We start from the raw sequence: 19,762 nt of genomic DNA on the forward strand, positions 1-19,762 counted from the left end.
AGAAAATAGGTTTCTAAGAATTGACTACTCTCCACAATGTGTGAATGAAGCTCTTCAATTGGTATTAGGGAAAACACAAGATTAACTTTTACAAAAAGACCCACTAGAGCTAAAGAACACTCTGTAATGTTCACCACCACATATACTTTGAACTCGTGCAAAGTGGGAGATGATGTCAAGAAACACTGGCATGTTTTATCATCGGACCCAGCTTTGCCAGCTGAATTTAAGAATCCACCACTTATTGTATATAGGAGAGGTCAAAATTTGCGCGATAAATTGTTCCTTGACAACTGCCAGCCACAAAAGAAAAAGAACCAGGCTCTTTTACGCCCTCTTCCGAATGGTAGCTATTAATGCAGAGGAGGCGCACAGTGCACCAATATGATGAAGTGTGAATATTTCTGCCACCCACATAAAAGAAAACGGTTCCACATAAATTACATTATTACATGCTCCACCACCCATGTTATCTACATGATTAAATGTCCATGTGGACTGTGTTATGTAAGTAAACCTCTCATTCAGGGGCGAAAATCTGATATCAACTTTGGGGGGGACAATTACATGAAATTTTCTCAAGAGCAATTCCTGAGGGGGACACCAAAAGTGGTGCTGTAACACATAGCCTACATTGTAATATGGTAAATGTATATTGAGGAACCAAAGAAATAAGGTGTTTGCCGTACTCCTAACTACCGGTACCCAAAACTACACAACTACTCACAACAGAAATACCATTGCCTTTAACAAATCTTAGTTCAGTCACCAGTTTAAGTTGAGAGTGGGGGTATCCATGGCATTTTCCAATTATGTTCCTATTTTACAAGTCAAAAAAATGGAGAACCTTTCATAATGTTGCCAAACAATGACTCAACAAACTTACCTGAGACTCCGTCTTTGCCAGTCTGTCCCTGCATATCTGTCCCCAACTCTGCTGTCTGTGTGCCATCTGTTGCCTGCTCTGCCTAATGACATCATTGTGAAACATTTCCATTAGAATTTCATTTCTTTCTTATGAACATTTTATCAACTAGTCTTTGAGATATTAGGCTACTAGGGTTCTTACTTTGCGTTTTGGTGTACTGAAAAATACTCTGATGTCCGTCTTTAATTTTTCTGCCATTTTTCTACCTGGCTGGCTGGCTACACACACACACAGTGTGTAGGTTATTTACAGTATGAGATGGGCTTCTATCATCTTATCTTTTATCATTCTATTTGGGCTTCCATCTAAAAGGTAGCTAGCAAATGTGAAACGGATTAAAATGACAAGAGTTGACAGCTGTATGAGGTCACCATTTACACAACATATGCTGCAACCTTTTGTAATTTTAATAGTTTGTTTCATATTGGCTGGCTTCCAACAATAGCTGAATTTGCAAAGCAAGCGAGCACCAATTCCGTTTCAGTGGTGTTTGCTATAATCTTTGCTACCCGGGTTAAATAAAATAAATAAAAGTTCCCTTGCGACAATTTAGCTTTTGCAACGAGACCATTAAATATATTTAAGACAATGGTAGAAGAGAGTGTAGTTCTGTTCATTTTGGACTTCAGTTTATCGCTAACCTTATCACAGGGACTTTGAAGCACTAACTTACAGTAGACACGACCCCTCTGTTACCTTGCCAGTGGATCAAACCATTGTGAGGAAAAGGGTGGGGGGGTCGCAATCTTTTGAAACTTAAAAACGCGCTATTAAGTGTCTATAATCAGCACAATTGCTTTCATTGCGTATTATTAATATTATTTAAATTACATAGTTATGTTTCAGTGATTTATTGGGGGGGACAAATCATATTTTTCGCAGGATGGGGGGGTCGTGTCCCCCCGTCCCACCCGGGATTTCCGCCCCTGCTCTCATTCTCTCAAACAGTGAATTAGTGAAGATAAAAGTTAAATCAGGAGAAACGACAGGGATTATCCAGTACATGATTTCTACCTTTAGAACTATGGTTATATTAAAATAAAATACGATCATAGTGGAGAAATAAACAATAACAAAATGCCCAATAATATAGCCCAAATATTGTTTCTGTATTAAAAATACAATGCAAAACATGACAAGTAATACATTTGACTGTGAATAATGCACTGATTCCCTATTAACAGGGATTGAAGAAGGCACACACATACTGAATGAAATACAACACTCATACAGAACTGAAGCACTATTGTGCTTTTGTGTTAATCTCAACCAGAATAGGGCATAAAGTAAATATATTAAGTTATGTTCCATTTTCAAAACCTCAAATATATTACCTGCTTAAAATGTATTAAGCTGATGGGCTATAAAAACAGCATGGTGTAGTGAAAGATAAGTGGCTTATGGCCTTTTACAAACTATACTGAACAAAATTAATGCAACATGCAACAACTTTACTTGTTACTGTTCATGTAAGGAAATCAGTCAATTGAAATAAATTAATTAGGCCCTAATCTATGGATTTCACATGAATGGGCATGGACGCTGCAATGGATGGGTCTGGGAGGGCATAGGCCCAACCACTGGGGAGCCAGGCCGAGCCAGTCAGAATGAGTTTTTCCCCACAAAAGGGCTTTATTACAGACATAATTACTCCTCAGTTTCAACAGCTGTCTGGGTGGCTGGTCTCAGACGATCTCGCAGGTGAAGAAGGCAGATGTGGAGGTCCAGGGCTGGCATGGTTACACGTGATCTGCGGTTGAGAACAGTTGGACTAATGCCAAATTATCTAAAAAGACAATGGAGGTGGTTTATGGTAAAGAAATTAACATTCAATTCTCTGGCAACAGCTTTGTTGGATATTCCTGCAGTCAGCATGCCAATTGCACGCTCCTGCACGACAATGGGCCTAAGGATCTCATCAAGGTGCATTCAAATTGCCATCGATAAAATGTTATTGTGTATGTTGTCTGTAGCTTATGCCTGCCCATACCATAAGCCCACCTCCACCTTGGGACACTTCACAATGTTGACATCAACAAACCGCTCGCCCACATAACGCCATACATGTGGCTGTGAGGGCGGTCAGACGTACTGCCAAATTCTCTAAAATGACGTTGGAGGCAGCTTATGGTGGAGAAATGAACATTCAATTCTCTAGCAAAAGCTCTGGTGGACATTCCTGCAGTCAGCATGCCAAATGCAAGCCCCCTCAAAACTTGACACATCTGTGTCATTGTGTTGTGTGACAAAACTGCACATTTTAGTGTGGCCTATTATTGTCCACAGCACAAGGTGCACCTGTGTAATCATGCTGTTTTTATTTAACTAGGCAAGTCAGTGTTTAATCAGCTTCTTGATATACCACACCTGTCAGATGGATGGATTATCTTGGCAAAGGAGAAATGCTCACTAACATGGATGTAAACAAATTTGTGCACAACATTTGAGAGACATAAGCTTTTCATGTGTATGGAAAATTTCTGGGATCTTTTATTTCAGCTCATGAAACATAGGACCAAAACTTTAGATGTTGCATTATATATATATATATATATATATATATATATATATATATATATATATATATACTGCTCAGTTACAACTAACTTAAGCAGTTAAAACTTCAACAAATAGTTTAATTGAGTCACTGCTTACTGTAGTCATGTTACACTGGTCCTGTGCTATGCTTGCAAATAATAATTGTTAATATTTCACAACCAATTTAAAAAGTAATGGGGAAACTACTGAAAAGGGTCAGTTTGATACAAGACTGCCAACACGTTTCAAATGATTCATAATTTGAGCCCTCTACATTCTCAAAAAACTTTAGCAACTTTGGAAAATAACACTAATGCTAACTTATAAAAGTTGTTATTAACCGGAGTAATTAATGCATTTACATATTCTCACCATTGTTTTGGATCGAAGGCAATACGAATATCAGGTTATATTTTTCCAGGAGTAACATTAACTGATTGGCACAAAGAGTAAGAGCACTTGATTGAAACGGACCATGGCAGCAGTATTGAAAAACCTTTGACTACTTTGCTTTCTGATAGGCCTGGCCTACATCAGTGTAACACACTGCATAGCCTAGTTCACAGACCTGAAAGCGGACATTTTATGCATGCATGGTTTAGTTTTAATTCCTAGTGTAAAGGGATAGTTCGGGGTTTTTGGCAATGAGGCCCGTTATCTATTTCCCCAGAGTCCGATGAAACTTGTGGATACCATTTTTATGTACTGTATCTGCGTGCAGTTTGAAGGAAGTTGCTAACTAGCATTAACACAATAACTGAAAGTCTATGGGAACAGTAGACTTCCAGGCATTGCGCTAACGCTGGTTAGCATTGACTCACAAAACTACCTCTTAACTTCCAAAATACTGCAAGCAAATGCATAAAAATGGTATCCACGAGTTCATCTGACCCTGAGGAAGTAGATAAAGGGCAACATTGCCAAAATCCACAATTATCCCTTTAAAGGACATTTACTGCACTTAATAAAGTATTGAAACAAAACACAAACATGTTAGTTCATACACATCTCTGTAAATGGCACTGTTGGCATTATATCCTTATCATAGAAAAATAAAACATTTTGTACCATTAGTTAAGACTGTCTAAGAAAGTCCAAAACTGAATATCCATATTCAATTGAAGCTGTAATGTCACAAAGCAACCACTTGTGTTAAAATACGTTCAAAAATAATTAGCACAAACAAGAAAGAACAGTGACTGGATAAGTCACACATCTAATAAGGCACACAAAATCGGAAACTATAAAGTCCAATATACGTGGTAAAACACATACAGAAATCCATACTAAAGTAAAAGTTTCAAGCTTGTGTAAAGACATGTTACACAGCAACACATCTTTGTTAAGGCAATACTTTGATGACCTTTAAGCAGAACATTATTTAGGGATTCAAAGTGATTGTACTTATGGCTAATATTGGTTGACCAAAGTTAAGCATGAAGTCCATAGACATTGTTTCCCTCAATTAAGTGTTAGGTTTGTTCAGACTGAGGGACACACTCTCTTGGCTGCTAAAAGTGCTCCTAGGGCTGTCTGTGCTGAGGCCTGCCCCTGAGCTGTTTGAGGTAGCTACAGCATCAGGCACTCCAGTATCTTGAGTTTTGATATAAACAACATAAAAGACAGGTAGGATAATGCCTATCAGGAGCATGGCCACCACAGCGTTCCACCACTGGATGCCCCAGTCTGCTCCATAGCTGGTCAGGCGCTGGCCTCTGGAGCCCAACTTTTGTGGCCTTTCTGCAGACTCTAAAAAAACCTCATCCTGTGCATTTGTGGTTTGGATCAGTCTCTCAATGTCATGGTCCACTTCCTTGAGGTAGTCGGTGTACTCCTGTAGATGTGGCCTACCAGGGGAGCTGGCTGTAAGTTTGCCCTGTGGCTGGGGCAGTGGTGTGGCTGAGTTTGAGGTTCTTAGCTCTGTGTTAGCCTCAGTCAATAAGCTGTGTTTCTTTACAGGGATTTTGATTGATTTCAAAGCAAATATATCCTGTTCCTGAATCAGGTTGTTCACTCTCTTTATGTCTGCCACCTGTTGAGAATAAGACAAGTGTCAATATTGGCATAATGTGAGCACACAGTATCAGTAGCCTATGCAGACACGTATGTACAGTGCTTGCCGTAGCGTGTCCTGTAGAGCAGTGGTGGGAAAAGTACCCAACTGCCATGCTTGACTAAAAGTAAAGGTACCTTCGTAGAAAATGACACAAGTAAAAGTGAAAGTCACCCATTAAAATACTACTTGAGTAAAAGTATTTGGTTTTAAAAATACTTAACAATCAAAAGTAAAGTATACATCACTTCAAATTCCTTATATTAAGCAAACCAGAACGCATTATTTTCTTGTTTTAATTTTATTTACAGATAGCCAGTGGCACACTAAAACTCAGACATAATTTACAAATGAAGCCCGTGTGTTAAGTGAGTCCACCAGATCAGAGGCAGGAGGAATGACAAGGGAGGTTCTCTTGATAAGTGCATGAATTTGACAATTTTCCTGTCCTGCTAAGCATTCAAAATGTAACGAGTACTTTTGGGTGTCAGGGAAAAGGTATAGAGTAAAAAGTACATTATTTTCATCAGGAATGTAGTGAGGTAAAAGTAGTCAAAAATATAAATAGTTAAGTACAGATACCCCCCCAAAAACAGCTTAAGTAGTTCTTTAAATATTTGTACTTAAGTACTTTACACCACCGCTGTACAGTACACTGTACAGTTTGCTGCCAGCAAATACATGGGCTGCAGGACTTACCTTACAGCCATATTGCAGAGCAAGTTTGTTGAGGTTGTCCCCAACCAATACGTCCCTCTCCAGCAGCATGAGGCTATCGCGTCTGTCCTGCTCCAGCTCCTGCCACCCCCGGGGCCTCAGCTCCATCACATTGAACTCTTCTTCCTCTGAAGAGCCAGCAGAGTCATTCTGCTGGCCTCGCCTGAACATGTACACCTGGCCATCTACACTAGCATGGACATCCACTGGGGCCTGGAAGGCGCGGGGAACAGGGTCTCCTCTCCGCATCACAACTAGCTACTTTAGGTGGACAGAAAATACACAACATTTTTAAGTGTGAAAGCTAAGGGTTTTATAATATGTAGCTAGCTATGCAAACTGAATACAAAAAATACCACTCTGACATTGTTTCTGTAGGTAGTGAACAGCCAATTACAAGAACAGTGTTAGAACAGTAAGTTAGGCTAAATCCAATACCCTATTTTGTAATATTCTTTATTAGCATAGCTGGCATTGACTTTACAGCAATGTACCTTCACCAAAGCCACTTACAACCTTTCAAATAGCTATGCCTTTACTCAGCTTAAATTGACTCTAGTCTAGGGACCATGTAGTCCAGTGGAGGCTCCTCAGAGGAGGAAAGGGATGACCATCCTCCTTAGTGAATTTCATAAAAATTTAAATAGTGAAACATTTTAGACAAAACTATACTAAATATATTCATGTCACCAAATAATTGATTAAAACACAGTGTTTTGCAATGAAGGTCTACAGTAGCCTTTGCAGCACTCTGTAGGGTAACACCATGGTCTAGCCAGAGGACAGATAGCTTCTGTCCTCCTCTGGGTACATTTGCTTACACAGTCACAGTCATTATAACACAGTCATTATGACAACTTACACAGTCATTATGACAACTTCCGAGCTCCAACCTATCAGAGCTCTTACAGCATGAACTGAGATGTTGTCTACCCAGTTAAATGATGAGATAATGAATATAGTACTGAAAGCATAAGCTACAGCTAGCTACCACTGCAGTGCATAAAATGTGGTGAGTAGTTGACTCAAAGGGAGAGAAAGACAATAGTTGAACAAATTAATTTCTTCCAAAATTAAGGAGAAGCAAGAGAGATATTTGGTTGTACTTATTTTTTTTACATTTACTTTAATTGAGCTATCTGAATGCAACTAGCTAGTTTAGCCTACTCAAACACCCCGCTCAAACAGAGAGAAATGCTAGCTGACTATGGCTATCCCAACACTGGAACTTCCAAGTCAAGGTAAGCTTTTGGTTGTATTAATTTATTGCCACCAGGGCCCGCTAAACTGCTTTCTGACTGTATATGAATGTAGCGGGTTTACTAATGCGTCAGTTCTAGTAGCTATGTTGACTATGAGGTGACAACGATGTAGTGTGTGTAGAGATTAGCAGTCATCATGATATGAAGATTTGGCTTGGAAAGGTTTTTTCACCTGGTCACAGACAGCTGATGTGTTGTGCAAAAGTGAGAGGAGGAGAGCATGTAGATAATTTCGAGAAATATTGATATATATATACACAACGAGCAAAGTGATCATGCTGTTTTGATATGGCTGCTATGAAAGTGGACTGTGTTTGTGTGTGATCAACGGTGTATTCATTTATCCGATTCTGTTGAAAAACTTTTCTTAAAACAGAACCAAATCGAATGAAACGGGGATAAACATACATGAATTTGTCCAATAAATTCTCTAATTTGCAATTGTTGGACTAATGATTACACCCTAGATCAGCTAGATGCAGGAAAGAGTGTGCAAGGCGGTATTGAATGTGTCACTGTCTGTTACTTTGATTTCTTAAAATTCTCTCGACCTGTGCACCTACGTTGTAAACTTTCATTCATAGGCTAGTTTGTAGAAACATCATGATGGGTACTGGGAAAATTGGAGTATCACGTAGTAGCCTAAACCTGTCGATGTTAAATTGAGCTGGGTGAATGGAATATGAATGACAGTCATCCAATATGCTGTAATATAAATATGACAATGCTCATAAAAAAATGTATTCTCCCTCGTCTTAAACGGCACCAACTGCCACTGATGTAGTCTCATTAATCAGGTTGTATTATACAATTAATTGGTATATACAGCCCGACACTTAATGCCTGCACAATCATGTAAATGTTACTTACAAGCCAGATTGTTGAATAAAATGACATTTAAACTTACTCTACTGGTTGTCTGTGCAGTTTGTCCTTCAGCTGCTTGCAATTTGAGACAAAATATACATAGGTAAGTATTGTTTACCCTACTTTGTAGAGAGCTGGTAAGTATATGGTTAGGTACATAAGTAAAACAAATTTTACATTAGATATTTGGTTTTATTGAAGCAAGCATGCCATGACAATGAAAATGGTATATTCTGAATCTGGAGGAGGATAGAGAACAATCAGAGATTGAAATCGGAATAAAAAATACAAAAATGAAACATTCGCACGCAAATTTGTTGATTGTTCTCTATCCTCCTCCAGATTCAGAACATACACTTTTCATTGTCATGGCATGCTTGGTTCAATAGCTATATAAATATCCAATATAAAACTAACTTTACCTCGGTGTGAACTGAACCACATTACTTTCGGACTCTGAAAAGTCGAGTAAACAATGAATACTTTCCTGTGGATATTTTGTCTCAAATTTCGACCAACTGAAGGACAGACCGCATAGACAACCGGTAAAGGAGTTTAAATGTAATTGTATTCAACATTCTGTCTTGTAAGGAACATTTACATGATTTTTCAGGCATTAGTGTCAGGCTGTATATAGCTACCAATTAATTGTGTATAACAGCATGATTAATCAGACTAGGGGCCATGACAGCCCTCATACTAGTCTCGACTTGTTAGCTATGAATGTGATTAGCTAGCTACAGTATATAGCAACAGGACAAACACAAAGTGGCATACAACTATGAAAAGAGATAACTATACCTACCATAAAACGACAGGACGAACAAAATAACCAGCAAGCTAGTTAGCTACGTGGTAGCGTTAACAGCTAACGTTACCAGTAGCTAGCTAAACGTCCGAATATATTTTTGACATTGCATGCTTCCTTCACTCACTCACTGACGTAACATTCGAGCTAGCCAAAAGTAGCTAACGTTAAACTATAGTTTATTAATCAATCTTAAAATAAAATTGACGAAATGCGTGTATCCATATTACCAAGTTAATAAGGTTTGAGCTTGCAACTCACCCGGGTTTAAAGTAACTCATCTAGTTTTCCCATAGCGTCAAATTCCCACAAAGCTGCCAGAACTGACACACAGCTCAGACAACCATGATGACAGTCAGCCTGTGGATTGAAGTACTGATTCAGAATCAGATATTTGATCATTCCTCTATGGAGAACCTGATTTTGGGGGTAAATAAATCTGATCCTAGGTCTGTGGTGCGCAAACCCAGTGGCAGTGTAGCAGGGTATATTGACAAAAATATACACCAATCAAAAGATAGATTTCACCAACGTTGACCATTAGGGTGAAGATACTGCGCCAATGCCCACACATATTTGAAAATGTATCTGAGAAGGAAATCTGAACAGAATGCTGCATGTATGACGTAAAGCCACCAATATAAATCACTGGAAGCCACCAGCCAACTCAGGGTTTCCCAAGCTCAGTCCTGGGGCACCCCTCTGGGTGCACGTTTCGTTTTTTCCCCTAGCACTACACAGCTGAATCAAATAACCAACTCATCATCAAGCTTTGATTATTTGAATCCTCTGTGTAGTGCTAGGGCAGGACCAAGTTTGGGAAACCTTGAGCTAACAAAGTGCAATTTAATTGTAGAAGTCATGAGTTACAGATTAAGCTAATCATACAATGCATTCATTGAATCATGTTATTCTCAGTCAAGCCAGTTATTTTTGCTACTGTTCATTCAGAAAATAACAATTGCCAGCAGCATACCACCCAACATCCCACAGCTGGCTTGCTTCTGAAGCTAAGCAGGGTTGGTCTAGATGCTGCTGGAAGTGGCGTTGGAGGGCCAGTAGGAGGCACTCTTTTCTAAAAACATATCCCAATGCCCCAGGGCAGTGATTCGGGACATTGCCCTTTGTAGGGTGCCGTCTTTTGGATGGGATGTTAAACGGGTGTCCTGACTGTCTGTGGTCACTAAAGATCCCATGGCACTTATCATAAGAGTAGGGGTGTTAACCCCAGTGTCCTGGCATACCATCACGATCACCTAATCATCCCCAGTTTACAATTGCTAATTCATCCCCCCTCTTCTCCCATGTAACTATTCCCCAGGTTGTTGCTGTAAATGAGAATGTGTTCTCAGTCAACCTCAGTACCTGGTTAAATAAAAATAAATAAAAAGACTGAAATTACTTTGACAGGGTGAGATGAGATTATGGATTACCAACTAAACTCTATTACATTGTCCTACTTCTCTGTGAATGTGGGTTCAGTAGGAAAACATCAGTGGTTTATCTGTGTCACATCCAGCAGGGCTGCATGCAACATGTTGATAAAGGTAGTGGAGGAGCAGCTCACAGGTAGCTAATGAGCGCATGCTGCAGCACCGGAGAGGATTTCATTTCTATACAGGCTGTTGTTGAAAAAGAGCATAGTCTAAATTTGGAACAGTGCTAAAATTGTCTATAAACTGTAAAAAAAGAAAAGGCGCAACAGAACCAGTTACAACTGAAGTATCTGATCATCAATGAATTCAAGAAAAAGCCATTTGTTTTTTAACAGAGCAGCTGCATATCATCAGGTAGGCCTACAGTATATGCACTTGTAACTTTTTTTTAATTCCAGAAACTATCATTTTCTTAGTTATTAAAAATGTTTCCATGATATTGTTGTTACAAAATAATTTGTGTTGACTGTGATTAAGGAATGAGAATATAAGAGGATCTGCTAAGCTAAATTATCAAACTAGACATGCATAGCTCACTGCATGATCCTCAAATCAAAAACTGGCCAAACTCGTGTTTCTACAAGTGAATTGAAAGGCACTCTACAGTAGAATGACTGTATAGCCTAATAAGGCATTTTTCATTTCAATATGATTTATTCTAGAGGTCAACCGATTATGATTTTTCAACACCGATACCAATTATTGGAGGACCAAAAAAGGCCGATGCCGATTAATCAGCCACTTTTTTTATTTTATTTATTTATTTGTAATAATGACAATTACAACAATACTGAATGAACACTTATTTTAACTTAATATAATACATCAATAAAATCAATTTAGCCTCAAATAAATAATGAAACATGTTCAATTTGGTTTAAATAATGCAAAAACAAAGTGTTGGAGAAGAAAGTAAAAGTGCAATATGTGCCATGTAAAAAGCTAACGTTTAAGTGCCTTGCTCAGAACATGAGAATATATGAAAGTTGGTGGTTCCTTTTAACATGAGTCTTCAATATTCCCAGGTAAGAAGTTTTAGGTTGTAGTTATTATAGGAATTATAGGACTATTTCTGACTATACGATTAGTATTTCATATACCTTTGACTATTGGATGTTCTTATAGGCACTTTAGTATTGCCAGTGTAACAGTATAGCTTCCATCCCTCTCCTCGCTCCTACCTGGGCTCGAACCAGGAACACATCGACAACAGCCACCCTCGAAGCAGCGTTACCCATGCAGAGCAAGGGGAACAACTACTCCAAGTCTCAGAGTGAGTGACGTTTGAAACACTATTAGCGTGCACCCCGCTAACTAGCTAGCCATTTCACATCGGTTACACCAGCCTAATCTCGGGAGTTGATAGGCTTGAAGTCATAAACAGCGCAATGCTTGAAGCATTGCGAAAAGCTGCTGGCAAACGCACGAAAATGCTGTTTGAATGAATGCTTACGAGCCTGCTGGGGCCTACCATCGCTCAGTCAGACTGCTCTATCAAATCATAGACTTAATTATAACATAATAACACACAGAAATACGAGCCTTTGGTCATTAATATGGTCGAATCCGGAAACTATCATTTTGAAAACAAAACATTTATTCTTTCAGTGAAATACGGAACCGTTCCGTATTTTATCTAACGGATGGGATCCCTAAGTCTAAATATTGCTGTTACATTGTACAACCTTCAATGTTATGTCATAATTATGTAAAATTCTGGCAAATTAATTACGACCTTTGTTAGGAATAAATGGACTTCACACAGTTCGCAATGAGCCAGGCGGCCCAAACTGCTGCATATACCCTGACTGCTTGCACGGAACGCAACAGAAGTGACAATTTCCCTAGTTATAAGAAATTCATGTTAGCAGGCAATATTAACTAAATATGCAGGTTTAAAAATATATACTTGTGTATTGATTTTAAAGAAAGGCATTGATGTTTATGGTTAGGTACATTGGTGCAACGACAGTGCTTTTTTCGCAAATGCACTTGTTAAATCATCACCCGTTTGTCGAAGTAGGCTGTGATTCAATGAGAAATTAACAGGCACCGCATCGATTATATGCAACGCAGGACACGCTAGATAAACTAGTAATATCATCAACCATGTGTAGTTAACTAGTGATTATGTTAAGATTGATTGTTTTTTATAAGATAAGTTTAATGCTAGCTAGCAACTTACCTTCTTGCTGCAGGCTCCTCGTGGAGTGCAATGTAAGGCAGGTGGTTAGAGCGTTGGACTAGTAACCGGAAGGTTGCAAAAACAAATCCCCGAGCTGACAAGGTAAAAATCTGTCGTTCTGCCCCTGAACAAGGCAGTTAACCCACCGTTCCTAGGCCGTCATTGAAAATAAGACTGTGTTCTTAACTGACTTGCCTAGTTAAATAAAGGTGTAAAAAAAAAAAAAAAAAGATTGGCAAATCGGTCTCCAAATATACCGATTACCGATTGTTATGAAAACTTGAAATCGGCCCTAATTAATCGGCCATTCCGATTAATCGGTCGACCTCTAATTTATTCTAAATAAATATTTTAGAAATTTCATGTAATACAGCCTAAATGCAAAATTGGCGCTCGACTTCGCCGTCTACTAACCACTGGTCCTGGCAACCCACATTGAGCACACGTGGCAACCATCATTGCGCACACCTGCTCCCCATCGTTAAGCACACCTGGACTTCATTACCACCCTGATTACTCTCCCTTCCTATAGCCCTCAGTAAGCCTCATTCAGTATTGTTTTCTCTCATGTTCAGTACGCTTTTCTTGTCTGTTATTTTGTATAGTTTCATTATTAAACTCTGCTTCTTGACTTCCTGTGTATATGTTATAGATTACTGCCTCAGAAATTATGGCAGCAGAAGATTACACCATCTTCCAGCTGTCGAGGAACATGGTCATCTACTCCACCAACACCATGACCAGCTGGCTCTACTCGGTATGACCATGAAGGAGGTTCTCCACCGCCTCGACACCACTAGCAAGGTTCTCCATCCCTCTGACTGAGGGCCTCCTGCTATGGGTCGTCACAAGGAGCCAGTCCCCCAGCCTACCCAGCCGTCCACCCAGGTCAGCGATGCCCAACTGTCCCTTCTGGAGAAGTATTACGGCACTCCATCAAAATGCCGTCGCTTCCTACTCCAGTGTTCCCTCTATTTCGCCTATCAGACGGGAGCCCCCACCAAGAGGTCCAAGGTTGCCATTGTCATTTCCCTGCTGACCGGATGGGCGTTGGAGTGGGCTACGGCTGTCTGAGAGAGGAAGAGCTGGATTCCTGTGAGAGGTTCAGGGCGGTCTTCGAGGGAGGTGAGTGAATTAAATGAGCCGGTGCACCACACTCTATTCCGCAGTGGACTACGCAATGCGGTCCAGACAGAACTGGCATGTCAGGATGATGACAAATCCTTGGACGCTCTCATCGCAATGGCCAGCCGTCTGGATAACCTTCTTCAGGAGCGCCGGTGTCCAACTTGCCACTCACCTCCCTCCTTTGGCTGCCCTGAAGCAGAGCCTGAACCCATGGAAGTAGGGACCACACACCTCTCCGTGGCAGAGCGGCTTCACCAGAGACAGCTGAGGCTTTGTCCCTATTGCTGCCAGGAGGGGCAGCAGCTTCAGTGGTGGTCGGTGCATCCCAACCAGAGGTCCACTAGAGCAGAGGGACAGCCCTGTGACCTTCTGTCTCCCAGGGTAGTCATGAGAATTCTGTTATCATTCTCCACCAAAACCTTTCTCTGGCTAGCTGTCCCTCATGTGTCGGTTCTACAGCTTTAGTGGACTCCGGTGCCGTGGGGAACTTCATCGACCAGGCCCTTGCCGCCTTGCCTCCTCCCTGAACTTAACTTCATGCCCGCTCTCCTCTCCTTTTCCTGTCCTGGATATGCAACCATTGGATTCCGTCACAGCACCCCTCACTGTGGGACCCAAGTACCAGGAAATCCTTCCCTTCCTCATCACTGCACCCGTACACAGTCGGCCTCCCGTGGCTCCAACTTCATAACCCCACCATCTCCTGGTCACACCCTGTGGTTCCACGGCAGTGAGTGTCCTCCAGCCCATCAATCGGTCCTCCCGTATCGTTGGCCCTGTGTTTTGGGGCGGTGATGTGGATATCCGCCAGGCTCGGGAACCCCCTCCTGCCACCTGCCCTCCAGAGCGCATCTACGTCCCCATTGGGGTGAGAGATCAGCTGTTTCCTGACTCCCTGCGTATAAGTTATATAAAATGCTGTTGACGTGTTGAAATGCTTCACAATGTATTTCTTAAATGGCAGGCTATAGCTTTGAAATAATATAGCCTAAATTAATTTGTTCCTTCCAATGCTACCTGGCATGCTCCTGACTGATTTAGGGTTAGTATGTTTAAAAGCCTGTTGAAATGTTGAACATCAATTGATAGTGACAGACTCACACATTACTTCCCAAGCAAAGTCTTCTTTTTTTTTTGTCTCGTCGGCTATAGAAGGTTGTGGCGCAGACTCTGAAGATATCCCATATTTATCACGTCTGTCCCCAGCATTTTACTGCATCTTTCTGGCACAAAGCATTGTGGACTAAAGCATCGTTATAGATCGCTTTATTCAGGTAACATGTTTTAAGTTAATAAGGGGTAGGTCTATGCTTTTAGCCATTTTCTTTAACAAAAGCCACAATACCCTCACACGTAGCCAGGTGGTAAAAGCGCATAGCTGTATTCATTTATATCCACTAGGTGGCACTGTCCCTTCAAGAGATTCATAAATTAGGTGTGCAAGTGGTTATGGGATTGCGCATGCGTAGTGTGAGAGCATGCAGTTAATTCATTGTGTGTCCAACGTTACTTTAGATGGGTAAGTAATACTTTTTTATCTTGTACTGGAATATATAATTTTGCATAACCTGCAATGTATAAGAGCTTATGTAATTTATGCCAGATGGTCATGTTATCCTTTGGATACTTTCAGATTGACATTAGGATGTTAGCTTCTTGCTAGCTGAATACCAGTGCTCTCCATTGTGGAGTTGACGATAACATTATTTGAAGCGCGAGTAATTTTCAGAATTACATTTTGTTTTGTAAAGCCTCAGTGTGTTCTATATTGTTTCATTTTTGAATTGCAACTTATCTGTTATGACATTTCACCCAGTGCTGTATGGGTGAGATGAGGATCTACTATTCCATGTGGGGTTAGGGTATCATGTTGACAGTGTGTTTTGTAAGTATTCCTAATGTTTCATGGCAACCTGTTTTTGATGCACAATGTCATTTTGTTTATGGACATCTTGTACCCAGATATTTGAAATGTTAGAAAGTCCATTCTAACTGGGAACGTTGTGGTCGCTGTATTTTCTTGTTTTTCTATAGAAAGCAGACCCACTACCGTTTATGTATTTCACTTTGTACTTATTGTACTCTGTTTTTATGCACTTTAGTAACAGATTTATTTCACTTGATTGTGATTTCGATTCAACCTTACTTTATGGTGACTTCACCTTCCGGTGATTTCCGTTTTCCATTCTACATTATCAGATTTTAAATTTAAGCTTTGACAGAATAAACAACCCAACATTAGTTTGTGTCCTGTGCTGGGTTTACTTTCGCCAGGCTACACACACCCTAAATTCGAGCCATGGTTTTAACTTAACACACCAAGCCCTTCACTCACTGACACTGATATATTTTAAGGGGTGCATAGTGACTGAAGGAATTGGCTGACAAAAATCTATGGATAGTAGACTATAATTCAGTCTATCAAACAGGTAGGCCTACCTCTTACTTCTTGAGTAGGCTCCAACACATAGCCATCTTGCAGTGGTGTAAGTTGTTTTTGGGGGTATCTGTACTTTACTATTTATATTTTTGCCAACTTTACTCTACTACATTTGTAAAGAGAATTAGCTTTTTACTCCACACATTTTCCCTGACACCTAAATGTACTTGTTACATTTCGAATGCTCAAGCAGGACAGAATTGACACTTATCAATATAACGCTTTGTCATCCCTACTGCCTCTTACCTTGCAGACTCACAAAACACAAATACTGTGTTTGTAAATTGTTGGAGTGTGCCCCTGTCTGTCCGTCATTAAAAATAATACAAAAATCGTACCATCTGGTTGGCTTAATGTAAGGAATTTGATGTAAAGCTTTTACTTTGTATTTTTACTTAAGTATGATGTACTTTTTCTACCACTGTACTGAAGTACATTTAAACTAGATCCTTTAGACTTACTCAAGTATTTTACTGGGTAACTTTCACTTTTGAGTCATTTTCTGTTAAGGTATCTTTAACTTTTGCTCAAGTATGACAATTGAGTACTTTTTCTACCACTGCCCTCTTGTTAGTAGCCTAAAGTCTAATTAAAATGAAGAGTGTTGAAATTAATTAGGGCTTCTCGAATTAGCCTTCTTTCAGCACCCCAGGTGCTGACCATCTGCATGACTGCCGCTTCATAGTAATCTAAATTACTCAAGTATGGCTTATTGTGGGGTCAATAACCCGCATATACTGTATAGCTTCATTATGGGCAACAAAACATATTTTTATTAAAATCAATTATGGCAGTAGCAAGCTTACCTCTCGTCCTCCACATCTTTGCGCTCTCCCTCTAAGGCTCTATTTTTGGCTGTCGTTAAGGGGGCGCTTGTGTCAAATGCCTGTTTGCAATTTTAATCTGTTAAAACCAGCGCTCTGCTATTTTCAAACTGTTGTGCAAGGATAGGTCACTTACCGGTCTTATATCAGCTCACTTGTGCTCAGATGGAAGGGTTGGACATATTTGACATGTCCTTAACATGATCTAAAGTGCTAATTTAAGGCAGCACTGGTATAGAAATTTAAGAACAACCAAAAGCTGGTTTAAATGGTAAAGCGGTATAAGAAATGGGGAAACAAGCAATTGTTACAGGAAAATAACTTCGAAATACTAGGTTTGCCAGTATTCATCATCTGTCATTTCATGATGGGCATGGACATAGGCTACCCTTACCCAAGGCCTACTATAATGAAAGCTGGTTCAATAGCAATGTGTCATGTCTTTTTTATCCTGAAGATTTGATGATATTACATTTTATATTAATTTATTGTTGTTGAAAAAAATCATTAACATTTTGTTGAATTTTAATAAAACTAAACAGAATGATTCACACTGTCCTGGTTTTATGGTGAGAACATCCAAGGCGCGCATGCAATGCAACTTCTGGAGAATTGTGAATGCGATCTGTAAGATGGTTCCAATATGTTTATAAAACATATTTGGAAGCAGTATAACGGTGAGTGGACATTCTCCCTTTCTCTTTATATTGAATCTTTGTCCAGCTAATGTGAAAAGTTTGGACATGTGCAAAACCCTCCATAGTCTGCATTGTTTTAATATTATGTGCCCACAGGGAGCAATTATGGTGCCTGTAAGTGTATTTAGACAGCCTATTTAAAACAAGTTATTTAATTTTGATTGGAATTATTCACTCTCTTTTTAGGCCTTATCAATAATACAAATGCTAAACTCAGCAAAAAAAGAAATGTCCTCACTGTCAACTGTTTATTTTCAGCTAACTTAACATGTGTAAATATTTGTCTGAACATAACAAGATTCAACAACTGAGACATAAACTGAACAAGTTCCACAGATATGTGACTAAAAGAAATGGAATAATGTGTCCCTGAACAAAGGGGGGGGGTCAAAATCAAAAGTAACAGTCATTATCTGGTGTGGCCACCAGCTGCATTAAGTACTACAGTGCATCTCCTCATGGACTGCACCAGATTTTCCAGTTCTTGCTGTGAGATGTTACCCCACTCTTCCACCAAGGCACCTGTAAGTTCCCAGACATTTCTGGGGGGAATGGCCCTAGCCCTCACCCTCCGATCCAACAGGTCCCAGACGTGCTCAATGGGATTGAGATCTGGGCTCTTCGCTGGCCATGGCAGAACACTGACATTCCTGTCTTGCAGGAAATCACGCACAGAACGAGCAGTATGGCTGGTGGCATTGTCATGCTGGAGGGTCATGTCAGGATGAGCCTGCAAGGAGGGTACCACATGAGGGAGGAGGATGTCTTCCCTGTAACGCACAGTGTTGAGATTGCCTGCAATGACAACGAGCTCAGTCCGATGATGCTGTGACACACCGCCCCAGACCATGACGGACCCTCCACCTCCAAATCGATCCCGCTCCAGAGTACAGGCCTCGGTGTAACACTCATTCCTTCGACGATAAACCCGACTCCAACCATCACCCCTGGTGAGACAAAACCGTGACTCGTCAGTGAAGAGCACTTTTTGCCAGTCCTGTCTGGTCCAGCGACGGTGAGTTTGTGCCCATAGGCAACGTTGTTGCCGGTGATGTCTGGTGAGGACCTGCCTTACAACAGGCCTACAAGGCCTCCGTCCAGCCTCTCTCAGCCTATTGTGGACAGTCTGAGCACTGATGGAGGAATTGTGCGCTCCTGGTGTAGCTTGGGCAGTTGTTGTTGCCATCCTGTACCTGTCCTGCAGGTGTGATGTTTGGATGTACCAATCCTGTGCAGATGTTGTTGCACGTGGTCTGCCACTGCGAGGACGATCAGCTGTCCATCCTGTCTCCCTGTAGCACTGACTTAAGCGTCTCACAGTACGGAGATTGCAATTTATTGCCCTGGCCACATCTGCAGTCCTCATGCCACCTTGTAACATGCCTAAGGCACGTTCACACAGATGAGCAGGGCATCTTTCTTTTGGTGTTTTTCAGAGTCAGTAGAAAGGCCTCTTTTGTGTCCTACGTTTTCATAACTGTGACCTTAATTGCCTACCATCTGTAAGCTGTTAGTGTCTTAACGACCATTCCATAGGTGCATGTTCATTAATTGTTTATGGTTCATTGACCACGCATGGGAAACTGTGTCTAAAGCCTTTGCAATGAAGATCTGTGAAGTTAATTTGTTAAAATGAAAATATTTTTGAAAGACAGGGTCCTGAGAAAGGGATGTTTCTTTTTTTTCAGAGTTTATGTATATATTTCCACATTGAAGCCATGCAATTGCTTAGAACAATGTTGACTGAAAACAGGTTCAAGTTAACGTTTTTAGCAACGATGGAATGGGTCAAAATGTAGTTATTTAGTTTCTGTAAGCTGTTTAACAAACTAACATTGGACTTGACTCCAAGGCAGTACATAAAATACCGTAAATGTA

The 19,762-nt window shown here is 40.4% G+C and overlaps 1 protein-coding gene and 1 long non-coding RNA gene across 5 annotated transcripts; one reads left to right on the plus strand and one right to left on the minus strand.

The window, feature by feature from the left end:
- Positions 1-3,862: 3,862 nt before the first annotated feature.
- LOC115196767 (lysM and putative peptidoglycan-binding domain-containing protein 4) lies at positions 3,863-9,642 on the minus strand. Of its 3 annotated transcripts, none has more exons than XM_029757663.1 (3): positions 9,435-9,642; positions 6,219-6,494; positions 3,863-5,498 (listed from the first exon to the last, which is right to left on the minus strand). In XM_029757663.1, exons 2-3 carry the CDS (start codon positions 6,483-6,485, stop codon positions 4,932-4,934), a joined length of 834 nt encoding a protein of 277 aa, XP_029613523.1. In that variant the 5' UTR covers positions 6,486-6,494; positions 9,435-9,642; the 3' UTR covers positions 3,863-4,931. The 3 variants fall into 3 exon arrangements, with proteins under 3 accessions (XP_029613523.1, XP_029613521.1, XP_029613522.1); XM_029757661.1 differs by having other exon boundaries at positions 6,219-6,497; XM_029757662.1 differs by having other exon boundaries at positions 6,219-6,497; positions 9,171-9,642.
- LOC115196768 (uncharacterized) lies at positions 8,616-16,163 on the plus strand. 2 transcript variants are annotated; one of them, XR_003878903.1, is made up of 2 exons: positions 8,616-8,910; positions 13,447-16,163. It is a non-coding gene; the product is annotated as an uncharacterized LOC115196768 (long non-coding RNA). The 2 variants fall into 2 exon arrangements; XR_003878904.1 differs by lacking the exon at positions 8,616-8,910 and adding an exon at positions 11,843-11,882.
- The last annotated feature ends 3,599 nt before the right edge of the window (positions 16,164-19,762 follow it).

This window comes from Salmo trutta, chromosome 7 (assembly GCF_901001165.1).
Source record: "Salmo trutta chromosome 7, fSalTru1.1, whole genome shotgun sequence".
Classification (NCBI taxonomy): Eukaryota; Metazoa; Chordata; class Actinopteri; order Salmoniformes; family Salmonidae; genus Salmo; species Salmo trutta.